Raw genomic sequence first — 15,397 nt, forward strand, 5'->3', positions numbered from 1 at the left:
GAGAAATATCTATTTCAAGCCTTTGTTTTTAACTGAGTAAGTTTTCTGTTGAGCTGTAGGAGTTCTTTATATTTTCTGTATATTAACCTCTTTTCAGAGTTATTCAGTCACTAAGTCATGTCCAACTCTTCGTTACCCCATGAACTGCAGCCGGTCAGGCTTCCCTGTCTTTCACCATCTCCTGGAGTTTACTCAAACTCATGACCATGGAATCGGTGACTCCATCCAACCACCTCATCCTCTGTCATCCCCTTCTCCTCCTGCCCTCAATCTTTCCCAGCATCAGGGGCTTTTCCAATGCATTGGCTCTTCACATCATGTGGTCAATATTGGAGATTCAGCTTCAACATCAGATATGTGACCTGCAAATATTCTCTCCTGTCTTGTAGACTGTCTTTCTACTCTGTTGATTTTGTCCTTTCCTGCTCAGAAGTTTTAAATTTTGATGAATCAAATATATCTACTTTTTCCCCTATTGGTTGCTAGGGCTTTTGACATCATATACCTTGTCCCTTTAAATGGCTATAGAACGGTTCATTGTGTGGTTGTTTTGTAACTGGATCTGTCAGCAAATCCTGAAGTTTCTACTTTTAAAGTGGACTCACTCTCTTCCTCACAGCCTCCATGGCTTGGTGGAGTCCCCTGTTATCTGGCTGTGTGACTCCGCTTACCTCCTCGCTGGGCTCTCCGCTTCCCCCCTTACCTCCAGGACAGTCCATGCCCCATAGGCAGCCCACGGACTCTATCAGAACCTCAGTCAGCTCCTGTCCCTCCTCTGCCCAGAACGCGCCTTTGCTCCCCGTAACCCCAAGTAAAAGCCAAAGTCATCACATGCTCAGCTGCGTCTGACTCTTTGCTACCCTACGGACTGTAGGGATTTTCCCGGCAATATTTGGAGTGGGTTGCCATCTCCTTCTCCAGGGGATCTTTCTAGCCCAGGGATTGAACCTGTGTCTCCTGCATCTCCTGCGTTGGAGACGAGTTCTTGACCACTGAGCCATCAGGGAAGCTAACGCCTTGTGAGATATGGCCCCCACTATTCCTACAAGATAATTTCCTGCTGTTCACATGAGACATGCGCTCACCTCAGGGCCTCTGTACGTGCTGTGTTCCTTGCTGCTGTCTGCACGGCCCACTCCCTCACTGCATTCATGTTTTTGCTCATCTGTCACCTCAGTGAGGCCTCCCCTGACCATTCTAAAAGCTTAATAACTGTAACGGGCTTCCCCAACGGCTCGGCAGGTAAAGAATATGAATGCAGGAGACGCAGGAGACACGGGTTTGATCCTTGGGTCAGAAAGATCCCCTGGAGAAGGAAATGGCAACCCACTCCTGCCAGGAAAAGTCCATGGACAGAGGAGCCTGGCGGGCTACAGTCATGGGGTCGCAAACATGATGGAGCACACAGCACGGTTATTTGACCATTCTCAAGTTAAAATAAAATCCCCCAACACTCCCCATCCCCCTCCTCTGCTGCGTTCTTCCCCATGGAACTTTCCAGAAGGTAACACTGTATACTTAACTCATTTACCTTGTTTACTGTTTATCTTCCCCAAAAGGAATATCAGCTTCATGGGAACAGGGATCACTTCTGTCTTGTTTGTGAATATGTCTCTAGGGCATGAGACACGGTAGGTTCCAAAAAGTATCTGATGAACGACTAAAGGAAAGTACCTTTCGTCTGCTTGTTGGACATTTTTATTTCTTTCAGTGGTGGTTTGCTCATGCCCTGTGAGCATCTATTAGTATCCACAGTGCCCATAAGCCAAGTACTCACTTAGGTCCTCCATCAAAGATTCATTTAAATCACTCTTGGATTTCCAGAACTGACTCACTGGAAAAACCCTGACGCTGGGAAAGACTGAAGGCAGGAGGACAAAGGGACAGCAGAGGATGAGATGGCTGGCTGGCGTCACCGACTCGATGGACATGAGTTTGGGTAAACTCCGGGAGCTGGCGATGGACAGGGCGGCCAGTCGTGCTGCGGTCCATGGGGTCACAGAGTTGGACACGACTGAGCGAGACTGAACTGAACTGACTGCACTTCCACAGCTGGCCACGTGGTGGCAGCAGGTGCTCAGACAAGTTTCACCAGCAGCCCCGCGGGTCTCCCACTAATTCCAAAATTTCGGATCCCAGGACACTGGACCTGGACTTCGGGATCTAATCTAGGCAGGTGGGAAAGTGAGGTCCGGCAGAGGAGGCATGGTGAGGAACAACATCAGGCACAGGAATCAGGGGCGATCCAGCTTTTGCTCTTGTACTGTTCACTGCGATTCCGGGGGCAGTCCTAACCAGCCCTGGGCCTGCAGGCCTGCCTGCTTTGGTAGGTTTCCAGGACATGCGTGGTCGGGCACTTTGCGGGGCTCGGGGGAGGCCCTTCACTCTCCTGTGCCAAGGTGGGCTGCTGTGAGGGGGTGCCGTAGGCCCAGAACGCCCCAAGAAAGGGAATGGCGTTACCCCCGTTGACCGGATGAGGGACGCCAGAGTGCCAGGGCCTGCAGGCTAAGAGCAGGAACAGACGGCCAGTCCCACAGCATCCCAGCTCCAAAGCCTCCAGAGACCGTCTCTCCGGACCCTCTCTGATGCTTCCCCCTTCAGCCTTATTTTTTGACCTGCTGGCTGACTTCTAAGCTCCTCTGAGAACACCTTGACCACCGTCTGTCAAAGAAGCAACAATGGACACCTTTGGTTTCCTCCTCCTGGAAACAGGGCTAAAGAAAGGCGGCAGAGGCCGGGAAAGGGAATTCTGAAAGCAGATTGGGGGCAGAGGAGGGCACAGACCGGGGCAGGAAAGGGCCTGTTCTTCCCCAGTCGACCCCCGGGCTCCTGCCCACCATTTGCAGCCACATGGGCCCAGCTCACAGCTTCCAGTTTTAAAAGTGAAGCTAGAATTTTGAATTTTGATGTGACATGTCTTGATTTTGTTAAATGTTGGCAACACAGTCATTAAAAAACAAGACAGAGAAAAAAATCCGAAGCAAATCACCATGGGGGTCAAGCTGAACCCGTCTCTGGGTTGGATCTGGGTGCTGGCTGCCGCCTTGAGACCCTTCCCCGCGCCGGGTTCCTAGGAACACCGACGCCACCGGTGGCTGGGAGAGGTCGCCGTGGGAGGTGACAGGTGGGTCCTGGTTTCTGGGGCCTCGTCGCCTGCAGCGCCACTGGGGCGTGCTCCAGGGCTCCGGGCCACAGTGGTTCAGTCACCTCACCCCCCTCCTCGGGGAAAGGCTGAGCGCTGGTGGCGGGGCAGCAGGCAGGGCCTGTTGAGCAACCAGCCTTGTGAAAACAAGGGCTTACGTCACCCGTGCAGGCAGCTTCCCTGCAGGACACCTGCGGTGGCGCTGGGTGGGAACTGTCACTGATTTCAGTGTCGGGGGCGGCAGGGTGGGGAGCCAGAGGCTCAGTGTTTGGTAGGTGAGGGCAAGGCCCCGATGGACTGAATCTGTCCTTGGGGGCTGGTCCCCAGGGTCTGGGCGGCCCCTTGACTCACCGTGTAACCCCCAACTGCCCTTCTCTGAGCCTCAGTTTTTCCCCTCGGAAAATGGGGCTCAACCTGTTATGATTTATTACAAACCCAAAGGGGAAGGCTGGGCCGGGAAGACGTTCATCCCACTCCTGGGGATGACCTTGAACAGACACCCTGAGGAAACTGCGTGGCCTCAGTTTCCTCATCTGTAAAGTGGGGATGATAATAGGACCTGCTTCTTACCGTTGATCAGGAGTATTAAATGAGTTAATACATGCAAAGGGCTTAAAATACGGTTCAGGGAGGGTGAAAGGCTGACCTGAGATCACACACAAGTCCTTCAATGAGCTGCGGACTCCCCTCGTCTCACTGCATCTCCCCGGAACTCTGAGAGGCGGGGGCGGGTGCTTAGTCTCAGAGAGATCACAGAGTCGTTAATAGGGTGTCTGGGGGAACCTCACCATCCTCTCCCCTGCCTTCATTTATTGAGCCCCTCCTGTGCCAGCCACTGTTCCAGGCACTGGGCGAACAGCAGTGAACAAAACGCACAGAAATCCCTCCCAGAAGTCAGGGAGGGCTCTCAGAGGAGGTTACGCTTGGGCTGAGCCCTGAGGGGCCACCTGCCTTGGGCAGAGCTGGGGAAACCATGTTCTTGGTGCAGAGGCAACAGCAAATGCCTTCTGTTCCCCGGTAAATGTTGAGCATGCCTGACCCGCCACTTCCCATGTTTGAGGGCCAGCGCTCATGGGCCGGGTAGTCTGGGGGGCACTGAGGCAGACAAGACGGCGAGGATCACGGTGGCTGGGGATAAGGGCTAGGAAGGAAGTTCACCGGCAGGTGGGGCTGGAGGGCCTCTCGGGGGCAGTGGCCCTTCAGCTCAGCCCTGAGTGCCCCATTTTGCAGCTCGGGACGTCTGGCTGGGTGGCCCCAGGGCCTTAGGTCCCTCCCTGGCCCAGAGGCTGCTGGGAAAGCCCAGAAAGCCAGCAGGCTGGGCCAGTGTTTCACCCTGTCCCTCCCTGCCCCCTACCCCCCAAGGGCACTCAGAGATGTCATTTCTCCAGCTCTCCGGGGCGGAGGTCACCCCAGCTCAGCAGATAACGCTGAAGGTTGAGCAATGCCCGCCTGCCCGCCAGGGCCAGGGCGGGGGTCAGTGGGTCGGGGGTCAGCAACAGGCAGGCTGGGAGCTCCTGCCTGGGGCGTCCGGGGGCTGGGAGTGGCAGGGGGGTAGGCCCGAGGGGCTGCCGAAACGGCCTTGGAATGGTGCAGGGGAGGCCCGGGCGGCTGGCTCCCCTTCTACAGGGAGGGCCTGCGGCCTGCGTTCCCACCCTGGTGGGCCATCTCGTCTCCCCTTCTGTGAACCAGGGGCCGCGAGGGCCTCCTCCTGGCAGGGTGAAAAAGCAAACTCTGGGTCCAGACCCCTCTCACTGCACAGCAGGGACCTGCTGAAAGAGGACTCCCTCTCTCTTCTGCACGGCCCCTCCTGGGCCCTGGCTGGACCCCCACCCCACCAGCCTCAGATACAGGTTTTTTGGGGGGTGACAAATACCTCTGAGGGTGCCCGGATAAGGGCTTCTCTTTTGAGAACAGTGGGGAACATGAAGCTGTGTGATCTTGGGTGTGCTGTGGGCCTCTGGGCCTCTTTGTACTCTGGGAGGAGGCCCTTCTTTCTGATGTGCGTCCCAGAGCGGTGAGCGTTTGGGAGTCTGCGCTGGAGACAGTTAAGACAACTAATAAAGATAACAGTAAGGACAGCCTCGCAGACCGAAACTTGGAGAAGCCAAGTGACTAGCTCAAGGTCACACAGCGTGTGGTGGGGGGCACCTCACCCCCTGTTCCAGCCTCCCGGGAGGGGGCCCCGGGTCAGGGCGGGGTGTGGCTGGAGAAGACTCAGGTGTGGTCCGAGGGGGCACCTCCCCAAGCCACCAACCCTAGGTCTTCCTATTTCAGAATGGGAGTCACCGCAGGTGTGACAGTCCCTCCTGTCCAGATCTGGGGAGGCGTGCCAGTTTAGGGGCGAGGCCGCACTCAGGGGAGGGCTGTGGAGGCAGCTCAACCGAGCTGGGGGGGCTGGGGTCTCCAGCATCCCTTGGCGCGGGGGGGCGGGGCGTCCCCTCCCTGGAAAGCCAGGCCCGGCGGCCGCGGCTCCCGAAGGCCAGCGCCTCCTCCAGCAGGGGGCGGGCGGCGGCCGCGTTCGGGGTGGGAGCAGACGACCGCCCGGCCCCCTCCCCGGGCTCCCCCTCCCTTCCCGTCCGGCGGCCGGCCCAGAGGGGGCGGTCCGGGGGCGGGCTCGCGCCTCTCCGCGCTCGCCATCCCGGGGCCGCCGGGTGGGAGTGGGCAGGGGGCGGCCCGAGGCCGCCGCCCCCCGGCCCCGCAGGCCGAGGGACCCCCGGGGCGCGCGCCGGGTCTCCAGGCCACCCTGCACGCGCCGCCGGCGCCCGCCGGGGGGTCCCGGGCGGCCGCGGCGTGTCCTCTGCGTGCCCGGGGAGGGAGGGGCCGCCGCCGGGCGTGACGCAGCCGTTGCTATGGCCCGCCTTTATAAATAAACGGGCTCGGGAGAAACTTTAGCGAGTCAGAGCCGCGCACGGGACCGGGAAGGGGACCCACCCGAGGGTCCGGCCGGCAGCCCTCCGCACTGATAGCGGCCACCCCGGAGCAGCGGCGGCGGCGGCGGCAGCAGCAGCAGCAGCAGCAGCAGCGGCGACACAGCAGCGACCGTTCGGAGTCGGGAGGCCGCGCCACCTGCGGGCCGGCCGGCGCGGGCAGCCCCAGGCCCCCTCCCCGGGCACCCGCGTTCATGCAACGCCTGGTGGCCTGGGACCCAGCATGTCTCCCCCTGCCGCCGCCGCCGCCCGCCTTTAAATCCATGGAAGTGGCCAACTTCTACTACGAGGCGGACTGCTTGGCTGCTGCGTACGGCGGCAAGGCGGCCCCCGCGGCGCCCCCGGCGGCCAGACCCGGGCCGCGCCCCCCCGCCGGCGAGCTGGGTAGCATAGGTGAGCACGAGCGCGCCATCGACTTCAGCCCCTACCTGGAGCCGCTGGGCGCGCCGCAGGCCCCGGCACCCACCACGGCCACGGACACCTTCGAGGCGGCTCCGCCCGCGCCCGCCCCCGCGCCCGCCTCCTCCGGGCAGCACCACGACTTCCTCTCCGACCTCTTCTCCGACGACTACGGGGGCAAGAACTGCAAGAAGGCGGCTGACTACGGCTACTTGAGCCTGGGCCGCCTGGGGGCTGCCAAGGGCGCGCTGCACCCGGGCTGCTTCGCGCCCCTACACCCGCCGCCCCCGCCGCCGCCGCCGCCGCCGCCGGCCGAGCTCAAGGCGGAGCCGGGCTTCGAGCCCGCGGACTGCAAGCGGAAGGAGGAGGCCGGAGCGCCGGGCGGCGGCGCCGCGGGCATGGCGGCCGGCTTCCCGTACGCGCTGCGCGCCTACCTCGGCTACCAGGCGGTGCCGAGCGGCAGCAGCGGGAGCCTGTCCACGTCCTCGTCGTCCAGCCCGCCCGGCACGCCGAGCCCCGCCGACGCCAAGGCGCCCCCGGCCGCCGCCGCCTGCTACGCGGGGGCGGCGCCGGCGCCCTCGCAGGTCAAGAGCAAGGCCAAGAAGACGGTGGACAAGCACAGCGACGAGTACAAGATCCGGCGGGAGCGCAACAACATCGCGGTGCGCAAGAGCCGCGACAAGGCCAAGATGCGCAACCTGGAGACGCAGCACAAGGTCCTGGAGCTTACGGCGGAGAACGAGCGGCTCCAGAAGAAAGTGGAGCAGCTGTCGCGCGAGCTCAGCACCCTGCGGAACTTGTTCAAGCAGCTGCCCGAGCCGCTGCTCGCCTCCTCCGGCCACTGCTAGCGCGGCCCCCGCGCGCGGCCGCCGAGACTCCGGGGAGCGCCCGCGCTCCCGCCCGCGCCCCTGGCGGCGCCGGCAGAACTTTGGCACTGGGGCAGTGGGCAGCGCGGGGAGCGCGCCGGTAATTTTAATATTTTATTATATATATCTATCTATATTTTTGTCCACACCAGCCGCACGTGCAGACGGGGCTCCCGCCCGTGGTGTTATTTAAAGAAGAGATGTCTATGTGTACAGATGAATGATAAACTCTTGCCTCTCCTCCTGCCCACCCCCCCTCTCCGGGCGCCGGCGGGCGGGCCGGTTTCGAAGTTGATGCAATCGGTCTAAACATGGCTGAACGCGTGTGTACACGGACTGACGCAACCCACGTGTAACTGTCAGCCGTGCCCTGAGTAATCGCTTAAAGATGTTCCTACGGGGTTGTTACTGTTGATGTTGTTTTTTTGTTTTTGTTGTTTTTTTTTTTTTGTCTTTTTTTTTTTTGTATTATAAAAAATAATCTATTTCTATGAGAAAAGAGGCATCTGTATATTTGGGAATCTTTTCCGTTTCGAGCATTAAGAACACTTTTAATAAACTTTTGTGGTTTTTTTTTTTTTGAGAATGTTTACAAAGCCTTTTGGGGGCAGTCGTTGGCTTTGGTTTTTTTTTTTTTTTTTTCCCCTTTCCCTTTATTTTGGATTTATGTTTGCCTTTCTGGTGTGTGTGGGGTGTTTGTGTGTGTGTGTGTGAGCTGCTATTATTTTTGGCTTTTTAGGTGGTTGGGTGGGGGTGTTGCAGCTGCTTATTCTCTGCTAACCAACCCCCCCCCCCCCCCAGGGCCTGTGCTTGGAGATGGGGGCGTCAGGCCTGGCGCGGGGGAGGGGCAGAGGAGTGCTGGGTCAGGCTTTCAGGGTGACTCACGGCTGCTGGGTGCTGGGGAGGAGTGACTAGGAGCCTTGCTTGGGGAGGGCCTGCAGGGCCTCTGGCTGCTCCTGAGTGCTGGGCTTGGCTTTGGAGGGGCCTGGCGGGCTCTGATCTCCGCACAGTGCTTGGGGACCCAGCCTGCAGGACTGTGACTCTGAAAGAGATGGGGTGCAGGTCTTGGTCCCGCTGAGCCCACGTTGGAACACTCTTTCGGAAGTGAAGCGGGGCAGGGTGTCTAGTAAAGTGTGTGCGCATATGTATGTTTTTAAGAGAGTAGCCTGGGTGTGTGGGTGAGCTCCTGTTTGTGTGTTCTGGCCAGAGGGAGGGGAGAATCGAGAATCCGGGCTAGGTTGGGGAGGCGGGGGAAGGGTTCCTAGACGTTCACTCCTTTCCCCAGTACCCCTTGTCCTGCTTGTACCTACTGTGGACCCTGAGGTCCAGGCTCACCTGCTCGAGGACGCTGAGCCCAGGTGAACCCAGAACTGCCGTCCCTGACTCCCTGTGACAGAAATGGCCCCAGGCAAGCCTGCGTCTTCCCTGACCCCTGCTGCACTCCTGCCTGCCTCTGTGACGGCTCCTCCGCCCCCGTTCCAGCCCTGGACGGCATTCCTGAGAGTTGAGGATGTAGACGGAGGGGTTTGCGGATACCCGGACAGCGTCCCACGGTGCCTGGCACGCAGGAGGTGTTATATAAGTGTTTGCTCTTGTTATTATTTTTCACTGGGAGCCTCCTGGCATTTGGCACTTGGATCTCCAGCGCGGCGTGAGTGTGGCCAGCGCTCGCCAGGGGCCAGTGTGCAGTGAGCCCTGGACCTGCCCAGCTCGTTTAAATCTCACAGCCGCCATCAGAGAGGTTGCTACCATTACGCGGCCTGCTTTCAGAGCTGTGAAACTGGCTTTCGGCTCTCACATCCCTAAGGGTGAGAAATGTGTTTGTGGGAGGAGCCCTGCTTTAGGAATTCAGGGGTTGAGGGAGGGTGGAATGGGGGGCTTCATAGATGAGTTTGCTGGGCACCTGGGATAGCCTGGGATCTCGGGAGCAGTTGCTGATACTGTGGTTTTAGAAGGGGCAATGTGCTTCCTCTCCCTTGCCTTTTGGGGGCCTGGGTGTTTCCCACCACCCTTCCCGTGGAAGCCCGTGGGAAACAGACACTCAGCCCCCGCCGTTACGGAGCCGAGGACCAAGGCAAACGCCACCGCCCTAACCCCGTTAGTGGCCTGGGTGCTGGGTGCGCATAACCTGGGCCCTGGTGGCTGGAAGACTGATGGGAACCCGCAAGGTCCAAGTCCATTTGGTACCAGCTCCAGCGCATCAGCTCAACTGCCACTGGGATTTCCCTGCTGAGAGGCAGAGTGGGCTGGGGGGCTGACCTGGGGAGTGAGGAGGCTCAGTCTTTGGGTCGGGGGTGGGGGGAGGGAGTTGCCATTGAGGAGGGAACCTCTGCAGTCCCCGCTCCTTCGGTCGGTCGGTAGTGAAGAGCTGGCTGGCTGGCGGCTGCGCTTCTCACCAGAGGATGCAGACGGGGTGAGGGGCGAGGAGTCTGGGCCCCCACGTCCTGAGCGCCACTGCGCAGTGAGTGTCTCATATCACCCTTCGCACACACAGACCCTCCTGTAATCGACATGAGTGCCCGGGGAAGGGGCCACAGCGGTTTGCCAGAAGGAAACTGAGGCCCACGGCAGGGGGTTACTGCTCAGGGGGAACAAGGGTGGAGCCAGTTAGCCAAGTTCGGCTCCGGAGTCTCTGGGGAAAGCTTGGGGCTGAGAGCCTGGTTGGTAACCCCGGCCCCCACCCCAAGTCCTGGGCCCTGCCTGGAGGAATCCTTGCCCCCCGCTCAGGCACCTCAAATGACGGGGCTGCGTGACTTGCTTTTGGTTTCACAGCTTGGAAGCAGCATTAAAGGAGTTTGAACCCGAGCCCATCTGACAGCCCCTGAAGGGGGCTTGGAGAAATAGTTAACAGGTTGAGGGCTCTGATGGTGCTCCAGGCGGCACGTGGGGGCACCATGGACAGAGCTGTGCTCAGAGGACTTGGGGAAATGTCATAAATGGGGGGACATCCACCCTATGCATATGCATTGACAGGCTGCAGGCTCGCAGGGAAGAGGGAGGGTCTGTTCAGAAGCTGGGAAACGAGAGAGAACAGGGTGGGGTGAAGCAGGAGGCGGCCAGGGGCGTGCCTCGGGGAGCAGGAATCACAGTGGATGCACACTCGGGACTTAGAGTGAGCAAGACAACACGCCAAGACCTTCGCCCAGATGGATTTGCTGGCTTCTCCCAGCTGCCCGGTCGTGTTAACCGTAGACCCATTGAGTGGGTTGACCACTGAGGCCAGCTGGGAACCCTGACCAATGTTTGCTTAGGACAGAACACACTGACGCCTTGGAATCTTAGGCAGTTGCCCCACAGCCTGGTGATTTTTTACCAGGGATAGAAGTGAGTGTCAGAAATCGAAGCTGGAGACGGTGCCGGACCCTGTGCTCACCATGAGCTGGCTTATCAGCCTCTTGGAGGCCCTGGCTTTTGTTGTTGGCATTTTCCTGCCAATCAAGCCGGCTCTGAGAGGGGAGGTGACCTGTCCAAGGTTGCACAGCTAAGGATCATGATAGTCAGGATGGGAAAGAGAAGGGGGACTTGCCCATCCAAATACCTAAAGAGTGTGTACTCCCCCTGAATCCCATCTAGACCTCTCTGGGACGGTTTTGTCCTTGTTTCTGACACACCAGTTATTATCATTATTTTTTTCCCACTTATTCCTTAAGCATTTATTGAGCACCTGCTCTGTGCCAGGCCCTATGCTGGGTGCTGGGGACACATTCCCAAAATGGAGACGATGAGTTTTGGGGACAGACAGCAGAGAGTGAGGACAAGATAATGCCAGATGGGGACAAGGGCTCGGAGGGAAGGCGAATAGGGCAGGGCAGCGTGGGGGCGTCCGGGAAGGCCTCCGCAGAGGCGAGTCAGGTGAGGCATGGGGGGCGGGAAGAGCCTTGGTTTTCAGAGCCCTCGCCTACTCCAGATGTCACCATGTGAGCCTTTTATCCGCGATAATCCGACGACAAGGGTGCTGTGTGACACCCCCTTCCCTAGTTGGACAGAGAGGCCCCGAGAGGCGAAGGCGCTGGCCCCACGGCTGGGGAGTGGCTGCACGAAGCCTCCTCCTGCTTCCCTCTCCCGGCCCCAGGCCATTCCTCTGCTCTGCTTGCTTCTCCTGACACCCGCCCCGCCTCAAACTGAGTCCTTTCTCAGCCTGGCTGACCACCTGGGTGACCAATGGTGGAGTCCCAGTGGCCCCAGCTGGCTAGCTTGCTAGCCTCCCCTCCTTAGGGGTGTTCAACCTTGTACTGACCATGGCCATGTATAGTGGGGTGATGGAGGCTAGGGAGGGCTGGGGAATCGGGGGGGGGGGTTCCTGGGGCTCCAGCTCACTGAGGCCAAGAGGTAGGAGTCCTGTGTCAAAGAGTGGGGACCTGGTGCTTTGAGAAGGGACATCACTTGCCCAGAAAGCAGCGAAGTTAGAATTTGAATCCATGTCTGTCTGAGACCCAGGCTAAGCCACTTTCTGGTGAGTTAGTTACTGTATGAGGGGAAACAGATGGGCAGACCTCGGTTTTGCCCTCTTTAGCTCATCTTTGAGTAAGAGGCAGGGGGAGAAAAAAGCCTCCGAGTTTTGTCCCTTATTTGCTGGGTGACCACCAGCAAGATGCTCGACCAGTTGGGCTGGGGCCTCCTCCCCCGTGAACAGAGAGTACTACCAGCTCTTGTTCACGCACTCAGCTGGCCTCCAGTGAGCCCAAGGCAGGCCCTGTGCCCTTGGGGCTGACCTGTGGGGGAGCTGGTTGATGGGTTAGCGGGCTAATTTCAGACCACAGTGAAGACCTTGGGGAACGTGGTCGAGCATGGCTGGGGAGAGTGTTTACAGGGCATTCCAGGCGGAAGGAGTGGCAGGTGCAAAGGCCCTGAGACAGGACCAGGCTCAATGTGTTAGGGAAGCAGTGAGGAGCCCGTATGGCTGGCATCGAGGCGGCCAGAGGGGAAGACGGAGGGGCGGCTGGGTCCCTCACGCAGGGCCACGGAGTGAGGCTCAGAGGGCTTGTCGGGGGATGAACAGCTAGGTGTTCCCGTCAGGGCCTGGTGCCTGGAAAGCTCTTGACAAGTTTGTCAGTGGGATGAGACGTGTCCCTCGGCCTTTGGGTGAGGCAACGTGCAGGGGGTGAAGGGCGCACGGAGGCTGCCTGCCGGGCCCGGGAGACCTTGCTGGTGCGGAGCCTCTGACCCAGGGCCTGGGGCCACGGGGAGCTGCTCACCAAGCAGGAATGAGGCTAAGGCCATGCCAGGAGTGGGGCTTGGGAGGAGCGGAGGCGGGCGGCCAAGAGAGGGAGAGTTCTCTGAGAAGCTGGGAGTGCAGGGGAGAGGGCGCTGACGGGGCCAGGGGGTGGGCAGGCCTCCCAGCGGCCCGGGGCGGGCAGTAGGCGGTCAGAGGGGAGGCGGGAGCTGGACTCCAGGAGGAGCGCTTTCTTACTTGATTTTCTAAGTAGCGCACGATCGTGGGAGGAGGGTTGGAGCACTCAGGAGAGGGGATCACAAAGCACCCGTCATTCTCCTGCCCAGAAACACAGACCCTCTGAACACTTGCTGTGCGGCCTTGGGCGATTTAGTTTACCTCTCTGAGCCTCTGTTTTCTTGTACATAGAGCGGAATCATAATAGTACCTGTCAGGTAAAGTTGTTGCGAGAGTTGAATGAGTTAATCCATGCAGCATTTGAGAACAGTGCCAGCACACAGTCAGAAATAGCCATCATCACTAACAATAACAATGATGTGATTTATAACACCATTACCGACTCGGTGGGTGAAGAGCCCAGATGCTAGAATTTGACCGCCTGTATTCTGGTTCAGAGTACCAGACCCGCTTGTGAAGTCGCTCAGTCGTGTCTGACTCTTTGCAACCTCATGGACTGTAGCCTGCCAGGCTCCTCCGTCCGTGGGATTTTCCAGGCAAGAGTACTGGAGTGGGTTGCCGTTTTCTCCAGGGGATCTTCCCAACCCAGGTCTCGGGCCCAGGTCTCCTGCATTGCAGGCAGATTCTTTACTGTCTGAGCCTCCGGGGAATCCCAGACCCCCTTACCTGTCTCCTGAAAAACATGTATGCAGGTCAAGAAGCAGAAGTTAGAACTGGACATGGAACAACTTACTAGTTCAAAGTTGGGAAAGGGGTATGACAAGGCAGTATGTTGTCACCCTGCTGATTTAATTTATGTGCAGAGTATATCATGCGAAATGCCAGACAGGATGAATCACAGCTGGAATCAAGGTTGTGGGGAGAAATATCAACAACTTCAGGTATGCAGATGACACCACTCTTATGGTAGAAAGTGAAGAGGAACTAAAGAGCCTCTTGATGTGGGTGAAAGAGGAGAGTGAAAAAGCTGGCTTGAAACTCAACATTAAGAAAACTAAGGTCATGGCAAATAGTCCCATCATTTCATGGCAAATAGAAGGGGAAAAAGTGGAAGCAGTGACAGACTTTATTTTCTTGGGCTCCAAAATCACTGTGGATGGTGACAGCAGCCATGAAATTAAGAGACACTTGCTCCTTGGAAGAAAAGCTATGAGAAATCTAGATTGTATTTTAAAAAGCAGAGATACCACTTGGCTGACGAAGGTCCATCTAGTCAAAGCTATGGTTTTTCTAGTAGTCATGTATGGATGTGAGATTTGGACCATAAAGAAGGCTGAGCACTGAAGAACTGATGCTTTCAAATTGTGGTGCTGGAGAAGAACTCTTAAGAGTCCCTTGGACTGAAAGGAGTCAGTCAATTGACGAACCAGTCAATCTTAAAGGAAATCAACTCTGAATATTCATTGGAAGGACAGATGCTGAAGCTGAAGCTCCAATACTTTGGCCATCTGAGACCAAGAGTCAACTCACTGGAAAAGACCCTGATGCTGGAAATAATTGGAGGCAAAACGAGAAGGGGGTGGCAGAGGATGAGATGGTTAGATAGCATCACTGACTCAATGGACATGAATTTGAGCAAGCTGTGGGAGATGGTGGAAGACAGAGGAGCCTGGTGTGCTGCAGTCCATGGGGTCACAAAGAGTCGGATGTGACTTTGCGACTGAACAACAACAAAACTCTAGTTCCAAAATCACCATTTCCTGGTTGTGTGATTTGGAGCAAGTGACTGTATCTCCCTGTGTCTGTTTCCCCAACTGTCACAAGAGGATGATATTCTTTATAGCATTTTGTAAAGTTTTAACAGGTTAATTTGTGCAGGGTGATTGTAGATAGAGACTTCTCTATGCAGTAGTTATTTTCTTCCAGAATTTTTGTTCTTTGTGTATTTTTTCTTCAATATAGCAAATGTCTCTTTGATACACACCACCTGCTTTTCTTCCTTAACAGTGGGACCTCTCTATTACTAGGGGCAAGTGGCCTTACTAAGACTACATTTCTCAGCTTCTTTTGCAGCTCAGGATGACCAATAAGATATAAACAGAGATCGTGGGTGAGGTTTCCAGGAAGACTTAAAATGGGCTGACTCAGGTGTGAGACACCTCCCCTTTTGCCTCCAACTCCCATTTCTTTCTACTTCCTGCCTAGAACTCAGATGTGATGGCTGGAGCTTCAAGGACCATTTTGAACATGAGGCAAACATTGATGCCTGGAAGACACATGCTGAGAGTGGTGAAACGAAAAGACAAAAGGCATCTGGGTTCTTGATGGTAATGCAACAACCTCACCAGTCCTTGCCTGCCTTGCTCTGGACTTGTTTACATGATTGGAAAATAAATCTGTGCTTATGGAGGTCCCTGATATTTTGGTTTCCTGTTACTGGCAGCTGAATCTATTTCTAACTGATACGTTTGCCAAAACGGAATCAACCTGTGTGGGCTGTTTTGTGACCTGCATTTCTTAGTGATGTCCCAGTGCTTCCATGTCTGAGAATGTTCTATTGCACATGAGCTCAACATGAGGAGGCTGCTCTTTGCTTAGGAAGAAGAATTTCCATGCAACGTGGTCGATTCTCTGTAGTCTTGGATAGGTCTTGTGACCCGGCCAGTGTTTAGGTAGACATGGTCTTCATTGTTCTCCAGTGTTAGGCGCTACTGTGGCAAATTTGACCGCAAGACATGGAAAGTGGGAGATGGTTGTGTTGATGTAGTGTTGG

General features: G+C 57.1%; 1 protein-coding gene across 1 annotated transcript; it reads left to right on the top strand.

Moving 5' to 3' along the window:
• The first annotated feature begins 5,884 nt into the window (after positions 1-5,884).
• On the top strand, positions 5,885-7,914 carry CEBPB (CCAAT enhancer binding protein beta). Its single transcript, XM_065922167.1, has one exon. It carries the CDS (start codon positions 6,264-6,266, stop codon positions 7,314-7,316), a length of 1,053 nt encoding a protein of 350 aa, XP_065778239.1. The 5' UTR covers positions 5,885-6,263; the 3' UTR covers positions 7,317-7,914.
• Positions 7,915-15,397: the final 7,483 nt, after the last annotated feature.

This window comes from Muntiacus reevesi, chromosome 2 (assembly GCF_963930625.1).
Source record: "Muntiacus reevesi chromosome 2, mMunRee1.1, whole genome shotgun sequence".
NCBI lineage: Eukaryota > Metazoa > Chordata > Mammalia > Artiodactyla > Cervidae > Muntiacus > Muntiacus reevesi.

Coding starts and splice junctions, on each gene's coding strand:
- CEBPB (XM_065922167.1), top strand. CDS start 6,264: ATGCAACGCCTGGTGGCCTGGGACCCAGCATGTCTCCCCCTGCCGCCG.